The sequence below is a fragment of the Colletotrichum scovillei genome (genome assembly GCF_011075155.1).
Source record: "Colletotrichum scovillei strain TJNH1 chromosome Unknown Contig00009, whole genome shotgun sequence".
Taxonomy (NCBI): Eukaryota; Fungi; Ascomycota; class Sordariomycetes; order Glomerellales; family Glomerellaceae; genus Colletotrichum; species Colletotrichum scovillei.
In genome coordinates, this window is record NW_023336267.1 from 2,939,065 (window position 1) to 2,953,514 (window position 14,450).

The 14,450-nt window shown below is 53.6% G+C and overlaps 1 protein-coding gene across 1 annotated transcript; it reads right to left on the reverse strand.

Annotated features, from left to right (window-relative positions):
• Positions 1–9,997: 9,997 nt before the first annotated feature.
• Positions 9,998–13,924, reverse strand: HER10_EVM0006078 (involucrin repeat protein). The gene is made up of 2 exons (XM_035483000.1): positions 10,593–13,924; positions 9,998–10,536 (listed from the first exon to the last, which is right to left on the reverse strand). Exons 1-2 carry the CDS (start codon positions 13,386–13,388, stop codon positions 10,444–10,446), a joined length of 2,889 nt encoding a protein of 962 aa, XP_035329419.1. The 5' UTR covers positions 13,389–13,924; the 3' UTR covers positions 9,998–10,443.
• Between the last annotated feature and the right edge of the window lie 526 nt (positions 13,925–14,450).

A 14,450-nucleotide genomic window follows, 5' to 3' on the forward strand; every position in this document is an offset into this window, starting at 1 on the left:
AACGGAACGTAAGATGGATACCTCGTGGAACATGCCAACCAGCCTCCCTTCCTTGCCTATCTTCGCCTGGCCTTGTTGACTTCCCCAGAATAGCTGTTTCGAATGAGAAAAGGGGAACAAGAGGTGGCGCTGGACGGGCCAGGCCGATTAAGCGTTGTAGGGACGACCACAATGTCCCCAAACACCAGACTCCTGTCCGAGAAGACGGCTTATCCAGTAATTTGAACGAATACTCTAGATATGCGGCCAGCAGGCGATTAGTTGCGAGGAGACTTGAAAGAACTTGGACGCATGGTCTTCGCGGGCGCTCCGCCATAAGACGGCAAAGGAGGGAGGGGCCGCGGCATCATTTCGAGAGACAACTTCGGGCCAGAACTTTTGACTCAACTGGCGAGACAGATGAGCGCGCTGCGAGACGAGGCAGCAAAGAAAGGTATGGTGAATGAGTCGTCAGGTGTGTGCGGCAAAAATTTTTGCTGTCAAAGGCAGAGTATCCGTAAGAGGCGGCGGCGGGCGGCGGCGGCGGCGAGTCAATGACCTTCGTATTGATCGACCAGCGGCACATTGTTCCAATTCCGGTAGCTGCAGTGTGGACGAAAGAACAGGCTCAAAACTGCAGCAGCAGGCGAGAATCTGCACCCACACGAGGTCATGGTGTACGCCGGACTGCTCGTGTGCCTCTCCATTCTGCCTCATGGCCGTGGAGGTCGCGGTACGCCGTCAAGGTGTTGCGAATAAGTGCAAGAGATGAAGGTAAAAAGCCGGCCGGTTGGGGGTGGGGGGTCAAAACACTCGAGATTGTGCGTCCGTTCGCTCGCAGGTCTGCCAGGAGTCCAAGACTGAAATTCCGGATGGATCGCACGACCATGCAAGGACGGTACGGTAGTATAGACTATAGAGGCTGGAGGACCATCAGTATCACACATGAGCAAAGCGCCCCTTTCTGCTAAGGATCCGTCATCCATCCATCCATTCGAAATGTGTGTCCAAGCGATGGTAATATATTTCTTGGCGTCCTGGGGGAACGTGTCGAACTCGAGGATATGATTATGAGGATCTGAGGATCACGAGTCCAAGACCAAGACCAGGACCAAGATCAAGTCTAGTGCAAGAGAAAGAGGGAACCAGCGGAAAAAGCAAATAGAAGAAGATCATCAGTGGTGCGCTAGGCGTGGGGTCCCTACTCCAACCAGGGGCAGGGGAGGCACGAGGGTAGGGTCTAGGGGAGGAAGGTACGGGAGTACGGACGGAGTACGGAGTACGGAGGACTGAGGGGCAGAAGAAACCATCGCAGGAATAATTGTGAAAAAAATGCCAGAGAAGGAAAAGATTCTGGAAAAAAAGAATAATACGGAGACCTAGGAATAAAAAAAGAAAGAGAGCCCAGTGCCAGGGCAAATGGGAACGGCAAGGGCCAGTTGAGACAACCCAGCAATCCGCGCCGTCGGTAATAGCCACTTTGATCCCACTATCCCGTATCGACGTACCTTACTGGGGATGAGGTACCGTTTGCTGGGTGTGCGTGGCAGTTGAGGAAGGTGCAGAGAAATGCTGATACTGGAGGTACTCCGGTACCTCTGGAGAGTACCGAGGCACTTTTTTGGCTTGCAAGGGGAAGGAGGAGGGAAGGGGATTGAGAGCGGGCGGCAGGGGGGATCCCTTGCAAGTTCCAGGTCCCAGGAGTCTTGGATTGGATTTCTCAAGAGGGCCATGTCCATCCCAGGTTCCCAACCCTCGTACCTGGGATTCTGGGAAAGAGGAGCAGCCTCAAAGACGACACGGCAGGAGGAGCCTTGTGGGACCTGCCAGGGTCAGCTTATTACCGGCCTTGCTGTCCTCGCGTACGCACACCTGATACCCTGCCTGAATCTCCCAGGTGGGTTCAAGGTGAGAGACTGAGACCGAGAGACTCGAGACTGTGTGTACGAGAAAAAGGGGACGGTGAAGTGAGGTGAGGTGAGCTCAGGGCACACCTACAATCATCCAAGTGATAGGTACGCAGTTGGTGGAATGTTGAGCTAACACAACCCAAGACAATCGAGACTCGAGACTCGACATACTCATGGCATATTTCACTCACGCCAGACTCCAACATGTGGAAGAGGCGGCTGACAACGTGCAATCAAGGGGACAGTGAATTAGGCCATCGCTAGCGTGAGGCGGGTAGAACGAATCCGAGATGACAGTTTGACAATTCTATATCACGGTCGCCTCGGACGCTCTGAACATAAAGCAAGCCGCCACCTCCAGATTAATACAACAAAAGACTATCCTTACTTGTTAATTGTTGTCCACGCAGCATGACAGGCTAACCAACAGAACCTCATCAGAAACCCATAGTAATGACGACAATTACGAAATCCTGCATGCTCGGCCGAAGCGTTGCATCGCGCCGCTGGGGCTCTGCAGTCACTATTTTGAATTAATTGGGTCGGGGATTAATCAGGGAGACAGAAACCATCTGCTAGAAACAAATCAATGCCTCTCATGTTGCAGTTCCTCCCTTCTCCACGGGCCATACGCAGTAGACTCGGTGGGAGGAGAAACCATGGCTCCGTACGGTACAAGGTATTGCGTACCTACTGGAGTGAAGATTAATATTCAATGGATGAATAATACAAAGGTGCATTGCCATTTCACATTTCATCCACAGGGCTTGACCAGGCAAAGCCGGTGCCATCTCAAGACAATCACGACTCACGACTCGAAGCTCACCAGCCTTGTTCCTGGGAGCGGGAACAGGCCGCAAGCCCATGAACCAGCATCTCAGACTTGCGTGCGGAGCGCTCATCCGTATTAGTTACCCTACTGTTTGAGCCCTCCAATCGAGACCGGCGGGTCTAGACTCACTCGAACCTCCCCATTCCTCTCTTCTCGTCCCTGCATCACATATGCGTCAAACCAAGTCTTTGATGAGAGCCGCTACAGGACTCACTCATCCATTGGACCGTCCCTTTACCAGCCCAGCGTGCCTCGCTACGGACCCTGCGGCCGGCCTTCATACCTGGACTTTGATTTCGGAGCCGGAACACCACTATGGGATATTGGCTTGAACCATGAACTCCTATCCAAGGGCATCGAGGTGCCCATCTCAGACAAGGCGTGGTTTAGACTCCAAACTGGCCGCCCCGCCATTGGTGACGATGACCGTCGCCTTGGAACACAATACGTACCTCGGCTGGCTTTACGGCGTACCTACACAGTAAGGTAGGTAGCTCCTCCGTCTTGCTCTACCTCATCAGCTGGGGGCGCAAGCCACCTACCATGGGACGCAGTAAGGTTGTGAAGATGGCGGGAGAGCACTAAGCAGGAAGGTAACGGTACCTGAGAGTGCAGGTAACTTCTGACTCCAAGGTACGGCTACTTGCCGTTCCTGCCTTTCGAAGCAATTTACCTACGCCAGGCGGTCGTGTGGCTACAACGGCGCTCGACGGATACGGAATGCGCTCCGTCTACGGCTCCCGTTCCACTCATCCGTCCCAGATACTGTCTCTATTCCATGCTACCTACGTACACTATGTCTCCTGTATACGGTACTACAGAGTGCGAAATATTTCTGCTTGCACAACAAAGAAATTCGACATCACGGAATCTCCAAACTCTGTTCCGCCTCCACTTGCCATCATCAGCCCGGCCCCTTAGTTCCAAACCTCGGAGCTAGCCTCAATTGTCACCTCACTGTCCATACAATGTTCCTTTCAGCTGTTCTTCACAAGTTCACAGCTAATAAGGTAGGCAAGCTAGGCTAGAGCAGGACGCCGGACCGCAAACCGACCCTTCCCGGAAACCCCCTGACTCCGTGGCAAGGACACACGGTACAACCACAGAGTACAGAGTACGAAGCATACACTTCATCACCAACCCCATCAATTCCGAGCCGCATGCTTCTAGAACCACGAGGCACGACTCGCCTCGCAGGAGGCAAGAGGCAACCTAGCAGCGAGTGGCCGTTGTCCCCTTCCCGCTGGCAGTAAGATTGGATCCATCTAGTTGCGATCCACGATCCACCGGCCTCGTCCACTTCAGATGCAACCAGCCACCAACAAAGCCGTCCTGCTGATCGCCTTCGCAATCAATCCTTCTCCTCGCTTCGGAGCTGTCGTCGTCGTCTGCTCCTACATGCATGTGGTTACGAGTACCTACACAACTATGACCCGACTGGAGATGCCTTCCGATCCCCACGCATACGAGGCTCACACAGATTTGATCACATTATCCGTACTGCTCAAACGAACGACGTCCTACTGCATCCAGCCAACAATGCCGCTGCAAATGCATGCGATATCTAAATCGGTTACGATACCCGCAGGTTCCCTCGACTCATCGTTAATTTGACGTTACGATGGGTCCAGTGATAAGCAGCCACTTCAGTCGAAGCAGACATACGCTGGATGGCTCATGAAGTACGGAGTACTCCATGCCAACCAGCCGTTGCACTTTTATGCTTCTCTTGATTGATTTCTCTCTCGGGTCTTTCTCGCCTCTCACGATATTGGAAACATAAATACGGACCGGTAGCCTTATGCGACCCTCTCGCCCCCCTTTTTTCTATTCTCCTTGTTGCCAACGCCCAAGACTATGGATATGAATCGTCCACCAACCGGTGTTGGATCTGCATCGAGGCGCCTGACCCGCGGGGTGTGGATGCTAATTAACCCGTCCTTGGGTGCAAGCGGCCGAGATGTCGGAGCCACTGGGAAAGTGGCCGACGGCGAGGCGAACGCCTCATTGTCCGCCGTCGTCTGATGCTGCTAGGGCTTTGGTCTAGACGGTGCCCCGGGAATATGTGCAACCGTCCCTTTCAGTCCCCGGGGCGCCCGTCACTTTGGTCCAAACGCCAACGGCGCACGGGATGCGATAGTTTGGATAATTTCAGAGTCTCGAGACGCCGGCAACTGCCCGATACTCAGACCTGCACGCTTCATGTCCGCGACGGCATTGCTCCAAGCGTGAGTAATGGTGCTCGCCCGCCCCTGGTCCTCTTTGTCGCCCGCTCTCCGACCTCAAGGTGGCTCTGGCTTCTCGGCTCTCGCAAAGCGTCTTCCAAGTTCCGGGGAGAACAGGACGAACGGCGGCCGGCAGAGAATCTGAAAGTCGCAGGTTGGCAGTTGACAATGACGACAGTCGAGTGCCGTACCGACTTCACCTCCGCAGACCACAAAGACTTTGACTTCCAAGTTCCTGTTCCATGCATGCAGATGGATGGATAGATGGATGGCCGGGGCGTCGATGAGCTGAGATCATCTCATCTTCCTACAACCATCCACCTTAGGGTACGAATACCCGGTTCAGAATCAGCTCTGCATCTAAAATTGCCGCTGGCTGACTCTTGAGTCTTGCCTGAGCCACCAACGCCCATCCTCCACCAGGTACGAGTCAATCAACTTCTGACGTCGACACTCGACAATCTCCTTTTTCAAGAATGGCCGTGTGCGTGCGGAGCTACGCGTCAACCTCGACGCCTCGGCCATGGCGAACCCTCCATCCCCTCTGCCTCGTCTTGCCATGTGGTTGATGGAGCCCTCCAAGGGTCTCCAGACCGGGAACCGCGGCTGCCCGTGGTCGAGGGTAATCCTCGCACGACTTCTGCTGAGAATGAGGCTGCACAGCTCACACCACTCGATCCATGGCCACCCTTTGGTTTCAGTGGTCCGGCTTTGCAGTGTATGGTCAGGATTCGACTATCGGCGTCCAAGTTTGAGCTGCATTGCTACGACCTATCCCAACGTTACTTCAATCATCGCAGAATGCGTCCGCGGAGTACCTAATTTGCGTGAGCACCGGCCTGCAGGATCGTCCTCACTATCCGTACTTCGATGGTCTTAGACCTTCAATCAAACACAATATCTGGTCGACCGTAATGCCCAGAGTTAAGACTAGGAAGACACAGTCCAGCGGCTACCAGCATGTCTTCCCTTCACCTGTCTGCCGTTTGCCGCCACACACCGAGAATGGAAAATGAGACTCTAGGTTCAAGCGGGCCTGGCCACATTGTGCCAACCCCGGCCCAAAGCTTGAGAGTGCCATTAATACACACCCTCACCACTTTCACCTAGAAAGGTGCCCGAGGCGCCGACCAGACTCCTTGGCAGATCCCATCGGTCCCAACTACGCCATCAGCACATCACACCGGGCTTGTTCGTTGATGCATCTGAGATGCCCAAGGCTTTTCTATCACAGACAACTCTCGACGCGGCAGCCGTTCGGGATGCTTGGGTAGTTCAAAGTCGCCGTTTGCTTGCATTCTCATACGTTGTAGCATAGCCTTTTGCTGCTGGCTCGTTTCGACCTGCCTACAAGAGTACGATTGGCATTACATTCTCGCAACATCTCATGCAACCCAGTTGCGAGCTTGTTGTGCGTCTTGTGCGACAAATCATGCAGCCCTTTGACCATGATGCCACCCGACGCGGCAGTCCTGCTCCGTAGCCCTCTCATTAGCAAGGTTTTCGACCAACTCCCGCTACGGGCTATCGTCTGGACGCCGCCTTGTTGACAATATAAAGGATGATACGCCCATGACTCGGCCCGCTTCCATAGAGCACCAGGCATGCCCCGACCACAGCGTTCTCCTCTGCCTTGTGGACACATTCACATTGTATTACACTATGGCGCTTTCAGACGACCGAAACACAGTTTGACTCCCGTGTCCAATCCTTTGGTGGGCGTGACGATGCAGCGGCGATATCACGGTCATGCTGCAACCCGCTAGCTTTTGCAGCTTGCAGCTTGCAGCGAGGCCTCTGAATGGGATTTCCACACATTGTTTCCGCTCGCAACGCAAGGAAACGCAACGCAACGCAAAGCAACGCAAACTAAATCACCCACCTAGTCCGCTTTATTGGTCCCCGTTCCGATCCCGGCCCAGATTGGAATTTTGGGAGTCAACGGCGAGGCTAGCAACGCAGCAAAGCTGTGGCAAACGCTGATTGATGACAACTCACCTTGACCACACCGTCCCAAAACCTTCGGATTGATCGTCCTTGATCTGTCGTTGGACCACGTTTAGGAATCGTGCGCGCCCAGAAGACGCACTGCGTCGACAACCCAGGCTTGTTTGAGCCCTCTACAATGAGCCAGCCGTGACAAGTCAGACGCACACAAGCACACCCACACCACACAAAGCTCGTACACGTCGCTGACTCTGTCGCCATACCTCTTGTCGCATCCTGGGCCGAAGAGAAGGGCCTCTGCTGGTCAACGTCCGGACCGTGCCCCTGGCCTTTCCCGAAGCGCGCCTGTCTTCCGTGCCCAGTCGATGTCTCGTCCTTCCTCATCGACGGCCCTGCCCTGCTTCACCCACTCTCTCAGAGCACTAACCTTCCAGCATCAACCGTTTCAAATCACATCACAGCGGGATCTGGGCCGAATGGTGGTCCCTCCTCTTTTACCCGTCTTTTCCGTGGCTTCTAGAAGGCTCAACCCCCTGACGAAGAAGCCTCTCAGACTTCCATACGCCGTTCTCGAGCCAGCATCGGTGACTCCGCCTCTGTGGGTTCAAAGTGGATGGGTCGCCCGTCTCCATATTTTGTTATTGAGTAGCATTCGCTTCAGCTTCAGCTTTTTCCATCGAAGCCCTACGAATACACTACGTGTGCCAGCCACCAATGCGTTGCTCAAAGCGATACAACGATCCGGTGGATTAGCCTTGGCCTGCTGCAACTCGTTTCGCTGAATCCACCACGCACACGAGATTACGGACCCCAAAGACTCTGCCATGACCACAATTCTTCAGCAGTCTCTCTCGCTTGCTGATAATTGGTTTCAACAGGGTCTTGTAACTTGTGAGTCTGGAACCACAGGTCTGAACTAAAAAGAAGGTGTTTCCTCCTGCGATGCGGGTAAGCTCAGGGCGGTGAAGTCCTTGCGCTCTAGCCGCACCGCCAAACCAACGTCTCATACGGACACGTGAGGTTATGTATGAACCTGTTGCTCCTGTTGTTATGGATATTGTTCCCCTGATACAACCAGACTGCATGACAACCTCGCCTGCCATGATCACCGCTCCAATCTGGCAGCAAGTTTTTCGCTTACCGCTTCTCGACGTGGAGCAAATGTCAAGCGGCCACGCAGAGTTGCCACCACGCATCACGACTTCATTTTTCCCCCCAAAGGAAAGGCCTAACAGAGGAACAGTCTTCCACCAAGTCAACGCTGTCAGCCACTGGCCTTTGCTGCTCGTGGCCACCCTGGTTTACACTATTTAAGCGGCATCTCCAATCAAAGATTGCCAATCGTCCGGTTTAGGCCAGTGGCCCCCCCCGCCACTTTACAGCTCCGCAAGGTAACTGGACAATGAAGATCGGCGACACCATTGCCTCCCCACCAAATTTCGATGCCAAAGCGGCGTGGAAACGCACCTGAAAAAAACTACTTGGGAGGGCGAGGGCACCGTCAGTGCCTGATTCGGCTTGTGCAGTCAAAGAGACAAAGGATGCATGGGTTGGGCTCCCAGCTGTGCCAGACAACTTCTTTGCCTGTCGAGCTGACCAAGTCTCTTGGCTCTCACCAACTGAGTCCAACTAAGTCGGCCATGGGCCGATCTTTGCTTTTTTTTCCCTGTCTCTTCTGTCTAGGTCGTTTACAAGAATGGAACGACCAAGAGGCGACCTAGAGCCTTTATGGCTTTGTAGTCGGTCGAAGACCGCGCAGATCCCTTAAAGAATCTTGCAGGATCTGCTCTAGGTCGCGCTCTCTTCTCGTTCCGTTTTGGTAATGCTTGCTTGCTTGCACCATTGTTTGGGGAGAAGAAGAAATGGGATCGTGGGGGCTGGTGGTTCGTCACTCGCGAAACTCAGCCCAAGTTCGCTGTTCGAATGTGCCAGTTCTACGAGGTCGTACTCCATGAGTCCATACCTGTTAAAGGACCGTGCCAGGGGAACTTGGGTAGGAGTGGGAGGGTTCGAAAAGTCCTGTGATCCATCCAATATGTCAAAGAAATGGCAGAGATCAGCAAAGTGTCGATCTCGGCCTCTCGACCCTGTTCGAGACAACAACGTCCACCCAGCGTGAGACGTTCCGGCTTTTTGCGGTGACAACCGCACCTCTACGTTCCAACGTTGAGGCGCGGTCGGGATCATGGTTGAGGCCCAGAACTTGGTTTTTCTTTCAGGTTCAAAAAGAGCTGTGAAATTGAGCAAGCTGCCTTTTCAGCGAAGCTGACGGATACGCTTTTCGGTCATCTACGAGGGTGGCCGCCCATCTCCACGTCCAATGTCACCTGGCAGGGCTGGCTCATTATACATAGACCCGAGATGGGGGCCCTTTCATCAAAGGGAGGGATTGTCGATGTTACCCTTTGACCGGAACCAGTTGGGAGGTGCAACATCACTCTCTTTTGTTTACGACGGTGGAATATCCAATGTCCCATGGTTTTCTCTGGTGGTTCTGGGGGATGTTGTAGCGATGGGCTTGACGGATATGAACCGGCCTCGTGGGTGCGCGCTGTGATACGAGATGGGAGGCGGGGCAATCCGTCAGAAGGCAAATCATCCCGTGAGCTACGTTCGGAGGCTTTTCGCGGCAAGAAGGATTTCCCCAAGTCTTGGTCAGTTTGCCGAGTTGGAAATGTGAGGATGAGGAGCTCGAATTGATCCTCGGTCGAGATGATCGCGGTCATTGATCGTGTGTCGACACGATTGGGTTCCTTTTGATGCGAATATGGCTGCGAACCATCGGACACTTGAGTTTTGAATTAGCCAAAAGACGTGTTGAAGATCAAGTAGAAGAGGAGATGGTCAGTATATTGATCTGATCTGATAAATTGACCGAGTGACAGTTGCTTTTTCATGCGATTTTCTCTGTGTGTTGGTCTCGATACTATCACTTGACAGCATACTCGCTAGGGTGATCTCGATGCTTTTCGATGACAGTTTATCGCTATTCACGATCTACGCCGACTGTGCCAGTGAGGCTGTCAAGCGACAGTTGCGAGGCAGAGGATATGACAGGATGACACGACGACATTCCACAACTTCGTAACTTGGTATTTTTCTTTTCACTATCATTCTTCACACCACGCATGCTCTCCCCCCTTTCTTTCTTGGTATCCAGAAAACAGCAAACCTTGGTTATACAAAAATGAGGCCTTTTTACAGCAACGTCGGACAACAGACCATCCAGAGATACCTTCGATGTAACCCGTCTAGAGGCGTGCCAGAATAGCAAATAATAATAGGTACTAGTATCCAACCCCAGAAAAAGAACAACATGTTTTCACTTCCCCCTTTTCTGTCTCCTCTGTCTATCATCCCGCTATGCAAAAAAGAAACAGGTAGAAAACGAAGACGAGGCGACGCGGATTCGTGCTAGTAGTACATAATTGCAATGGACGAGGGTGTGATAAGTTGAAATGCGGTACGCCGTGGGAATAGATAGATGTGCGATAACTCATATTATTGTTGGTTGTTCTTGTTGGCACCGAGGGGTTCGTCGTGGCAGTCTTCATCGCGGGCTCAAGGGGCTCCGTCCAGGACCCTGTGTCTTTCGTATCTTTTGCAGCTCTTCCTCGAGTCTTCTCCTCTTAGCTTGCTCCTCCTGTTTGCGTAGTTAGTATAAATCGTAATCAATTCGGTAAAGGCTGGATAACATACCCTCATGTCCTCTTGGAACTTCTTCCTCTCCTCTCTCATCGTAGTGCGGAACTGTTCGCTGAGCATCGATGCGCCAGCACCACGAGCGCCAGTGCCTGGAGTCACCTTGAGGCGCGCGTCGTCAAGCTCCTCCTGCAGCTTCGACATCTTGGACCTCGAATTGTTGACCTCGGCGTCAAGCTGGTCCTTCAATGAGCTGATCTCGCCCTCGAGACTCGACTTGACTGCAAGCGCGTCATCGAGCTTGGTCTCGACCTCAAACTTCTCCCTTTCGGCATTAATCGTCTCGGCCGTGATGTTCTCCAGCTCCTTGAGTGTCGAAGCGAGCTCCTCCTTAAGCCTGTCAACCTCTGCCTTGAGCTGGGTCACCTCGACGGTGCTCTTAACAGCCGCAGCCTGGTTGGCCCTCTCCTTACGAGAGCCATATGCACCATCGAGCTCGGCTTGTGCAATCGTCAACTCCGTCTTGAGCTCGACGATCATCATATTGAAACGTTCAATCTCTTCCTCCTTCTCCTTGACCTCCTTATCCTTGGCTGCAACCTCTTGCTGCTTTTCGACTGCGGCTTTCTCGGCTCCAGCCAGCCTCGTCGTCAAGAGCGCCAATTCTTCGTTGGCCTTGCTCAGCTTGCTGTTCATGTCCTGAACGTTCGTATTGAGACTGGCAAGTGTCGTCTGGGCCTCCTTGCTGCTTGCCTCCAGAGATGCGATCTTGGCATCACGCTCCCTGATCTCGTCTTGGGATTTGGCACTGCTGGACTCGTTGGCCATGCGCGTAGTGGTGGCGACCTCTGCCTCCTTTTGCGCCTTGGCGAGCTTCTCCTGAGCCTCAGCAACCTCCTCCTCGGACCGTTCGAGCAGTGACCTAAGCTGGTCCAACTGGTCCTGCTTGAGTGTAAGCTCGAGTGCTTTCTCTTCCTCAGCTCGCATCTGGGCTGATCGAAGCTGGTCGAGTTGGTCTTGCTTGGTCTTCAGCTCCTCATCCTTTTGCGAGTCGGACTTGTTATTCAACTCTCGCTGCTGCTTGATCTGGCGCTTGAGAACGGACTTCTGCTCCTTGAGACTCGTGGCTTGGCTGTAGAGCCACTGGACCTTTGTAGAGAATGCCGACAACGAGTAAGGCTCTGATGTATCGACAGCTTCGTCTCCAGACATATCATCATCGTTGTCAGATCTGCCCTGCTCCATACGTGTACGGCGACGATCTGCCTTCTGCTGCTGAATGCTTGCGAAACCAGTCTGGATGATCTCCCACAGGCCCATCAGTACGACCTCAGCCTGCTCGTCGTCTTGCTTCTTGACAGCCGACTTGCTGGCATTCTTCTTCATCTCCTCCTCCACAACAGTTAGAGCGCTCTGAAGCCACTCGAACTGCGCGTCGATGCCAGAGTCCGGAACTTCAGGGTAGCTTGGATCAACTCCGACAAGAAGATCCCGCATTTTCTGGTTTACATCCTCGAGACGGCCTTCTGCCTGCGTGAGGGCGATAGATGCCTGAGCTGCGGCAGCCTCCGCGTCCTGAAGACTACCAGTCGACTGTCCTTGAAGCTCTTGTTCCTGGCGTACAGTCGACAGACATGCCTCCAGGTACTCGAATTGGCTTCCTAGTGTAGCGCCAGGATTGGCTGGTCCTTCAACTACTAGTAAGGGAGGTTCCCGGAAGCCTCCGTTCTTGGCTGGATTAAAGTTTATAATTACGTCTCGTAGAGTTTGGTTGTATGTCGTTAGCTTCCGTTCCGCATCAGAAACGGACTGTAGGCATTGTGCGTTCTCCTTTTTGAGAGAATCAATCTCGCCGCTTAAGGCATCGGTTTGTGCCTGAAGCTGGCTATTCTCTTCCCGAAGGCTGTTCAACGCGTCGGCTTGCGCGCGTAATTTTGCGTTCTCCTCCCTCAGCTTTTCAGCCTCCTCCCGTAGCTGGGTATCCTGCTCACGACTAGGCGCCTTTGAGGGAATATCGAGCGGAGCAACTCTGGGTTTTCCGCGAGGCGGACTGATGTTGCTCAAATCTTGGAAAAGTCCATCCTCGTCGAAGGGGTCGTCTCCGACCTCTAGACTATTGCGGCCGTTTGAGTAGGTGTACAGGCTCTCCGGGCTTCCAGGTATTCCGTTCATCAACTGGGCGGGGATTTGATTCACGGGCTTTTTCGATGCCTTGTGCGTTAGCTGGAGGATGCCGGCGGTGTGCTCCAGGAGACCCCTTTGCGATTCAACCAGGCGCTGTTCGAGGCTCCGCAGTTCGTTCGACAGATCGTCGACTCGTTTCTCGCTGGCCTGTCGTTCCGCCTCGGCCTCACGCAGAGACTCTCCCGTGCTGTTCCGATTACTGCCCATCAGACTCCTCCTCTTGCCCGCCTCAGGCTGCGAGTACAGCTTAGCCATGGAAACAGCGGCATCTCGGTACTTGGTCTGGATAGCGAGGTTCGTGCGCGTCTGTTCCACCCGTAAGCTCAAGGATTGAATCTGTTTCTTGAGCCCGTCCACTTCCTCCTGCGACAATATTCGGTATTGCTTGCTGTCCGTCAACGCCGTCTCCGTCAACAAGTGGACTTGAATCGGGTCCTTGAGATCAACCAAGGCAGAGCTCGGCGGAAGTTTGGCACTCGTCTGCGTGGTGTTAGATGCGTCTGGACTGAGCGGGCTAGACCAGTGAAGAGGACTGACCGGATTAACGCGCAGAGGCGCCCCTCCAAAGTTGTTCATAATGTCTCTCCTGAGGCCATCCCCACCTATTGACCTTCCGCCAGGGCCAGCAGCCCGGGGCGGCGAGGGCCTCCCCGGGGAGTACCCGTTCATGATATAGGGTCAGATGTGTAGCAAAGGACGGTTCGCGTCAAATCATTATATTACAGCGGAATCGTAGAGTCGTAGGTAGCTTATGATGTCGTTGAGGCCGTGGAAAGCATGTTCGTCGGACGGATACGAGGAGGCTAGAGTAAAGTGTATGTTCGCACACACGTCGGACGGGGACGTTGGAACAATGGTATGGTACAGCGATGCGTGGATGGACAAAGAGTGGCTGGTGGCTGGCGCGTGGGATTTGTGCCGAAACCCCTTGGAGGGAGGCAAGGGGGTTGTTCGCCGTTACAGTATCGAGGTCGCTATCGCCGTGGAGACGGGGGACGTCGTCGGAGACGGATTCAGCACCAGCCGCTTCGCAAAAGGTAATCGAGGGGCAAAAGTTGCGAGGTTAAGGAGAGTGTTTCCCCCGACGAGGCATAGGCATCCTTTTTTCCCAGAACGAGAGGTGGATCGGCTTGTGCAAAAGCGACTACGAGGTGCAGTGTGTGCAGGTGCAGGTGCTGGTGCAGGCTGGTGCTGTTGAGTTTGCCGTCCCAAAAATTGAGTTGGGTGACCTGTCGCAGCGGGTGGCAGTCTGGCAGACACATTTGACACTACCGCAGCAAAAGCGCCCCCCGCCCCCTGGCAGATGGTTCATAATTGGCGATGCTTCGCAGCTCCCACTTCGGGGGGGCTCTTGCGCTAAGCTTATCTGGGTTCGTCCCTTACCCGTTTTCCCTGCGTCGCTGCGGCTACCTTCCATTTACGCTATTGGCAGATGGGCCCGTTGGTCAACGGTACGTACTGCACTATCTCACGCTACTTAAGTGAGAGTCAGCAGACCGTATTTTTAGTTTTAGGATCTCTGACTGCTGCATCCGCCTCATCCATCTGCGTGTTCCATGAGTTATACAAAGTTCTTCACATTTGCTTCTTCAACTATAGAGGCTGTGGAAGTTTGCTGATGTTTTTATTTATTTATTTTTCATGTACCCAAATTGCGTCGGCAACATCCTCGTTATTCTGTGGTTAGTGGATGGTTGCCGAACCGTCGCATCAGCATCAGACTGGTGTAAT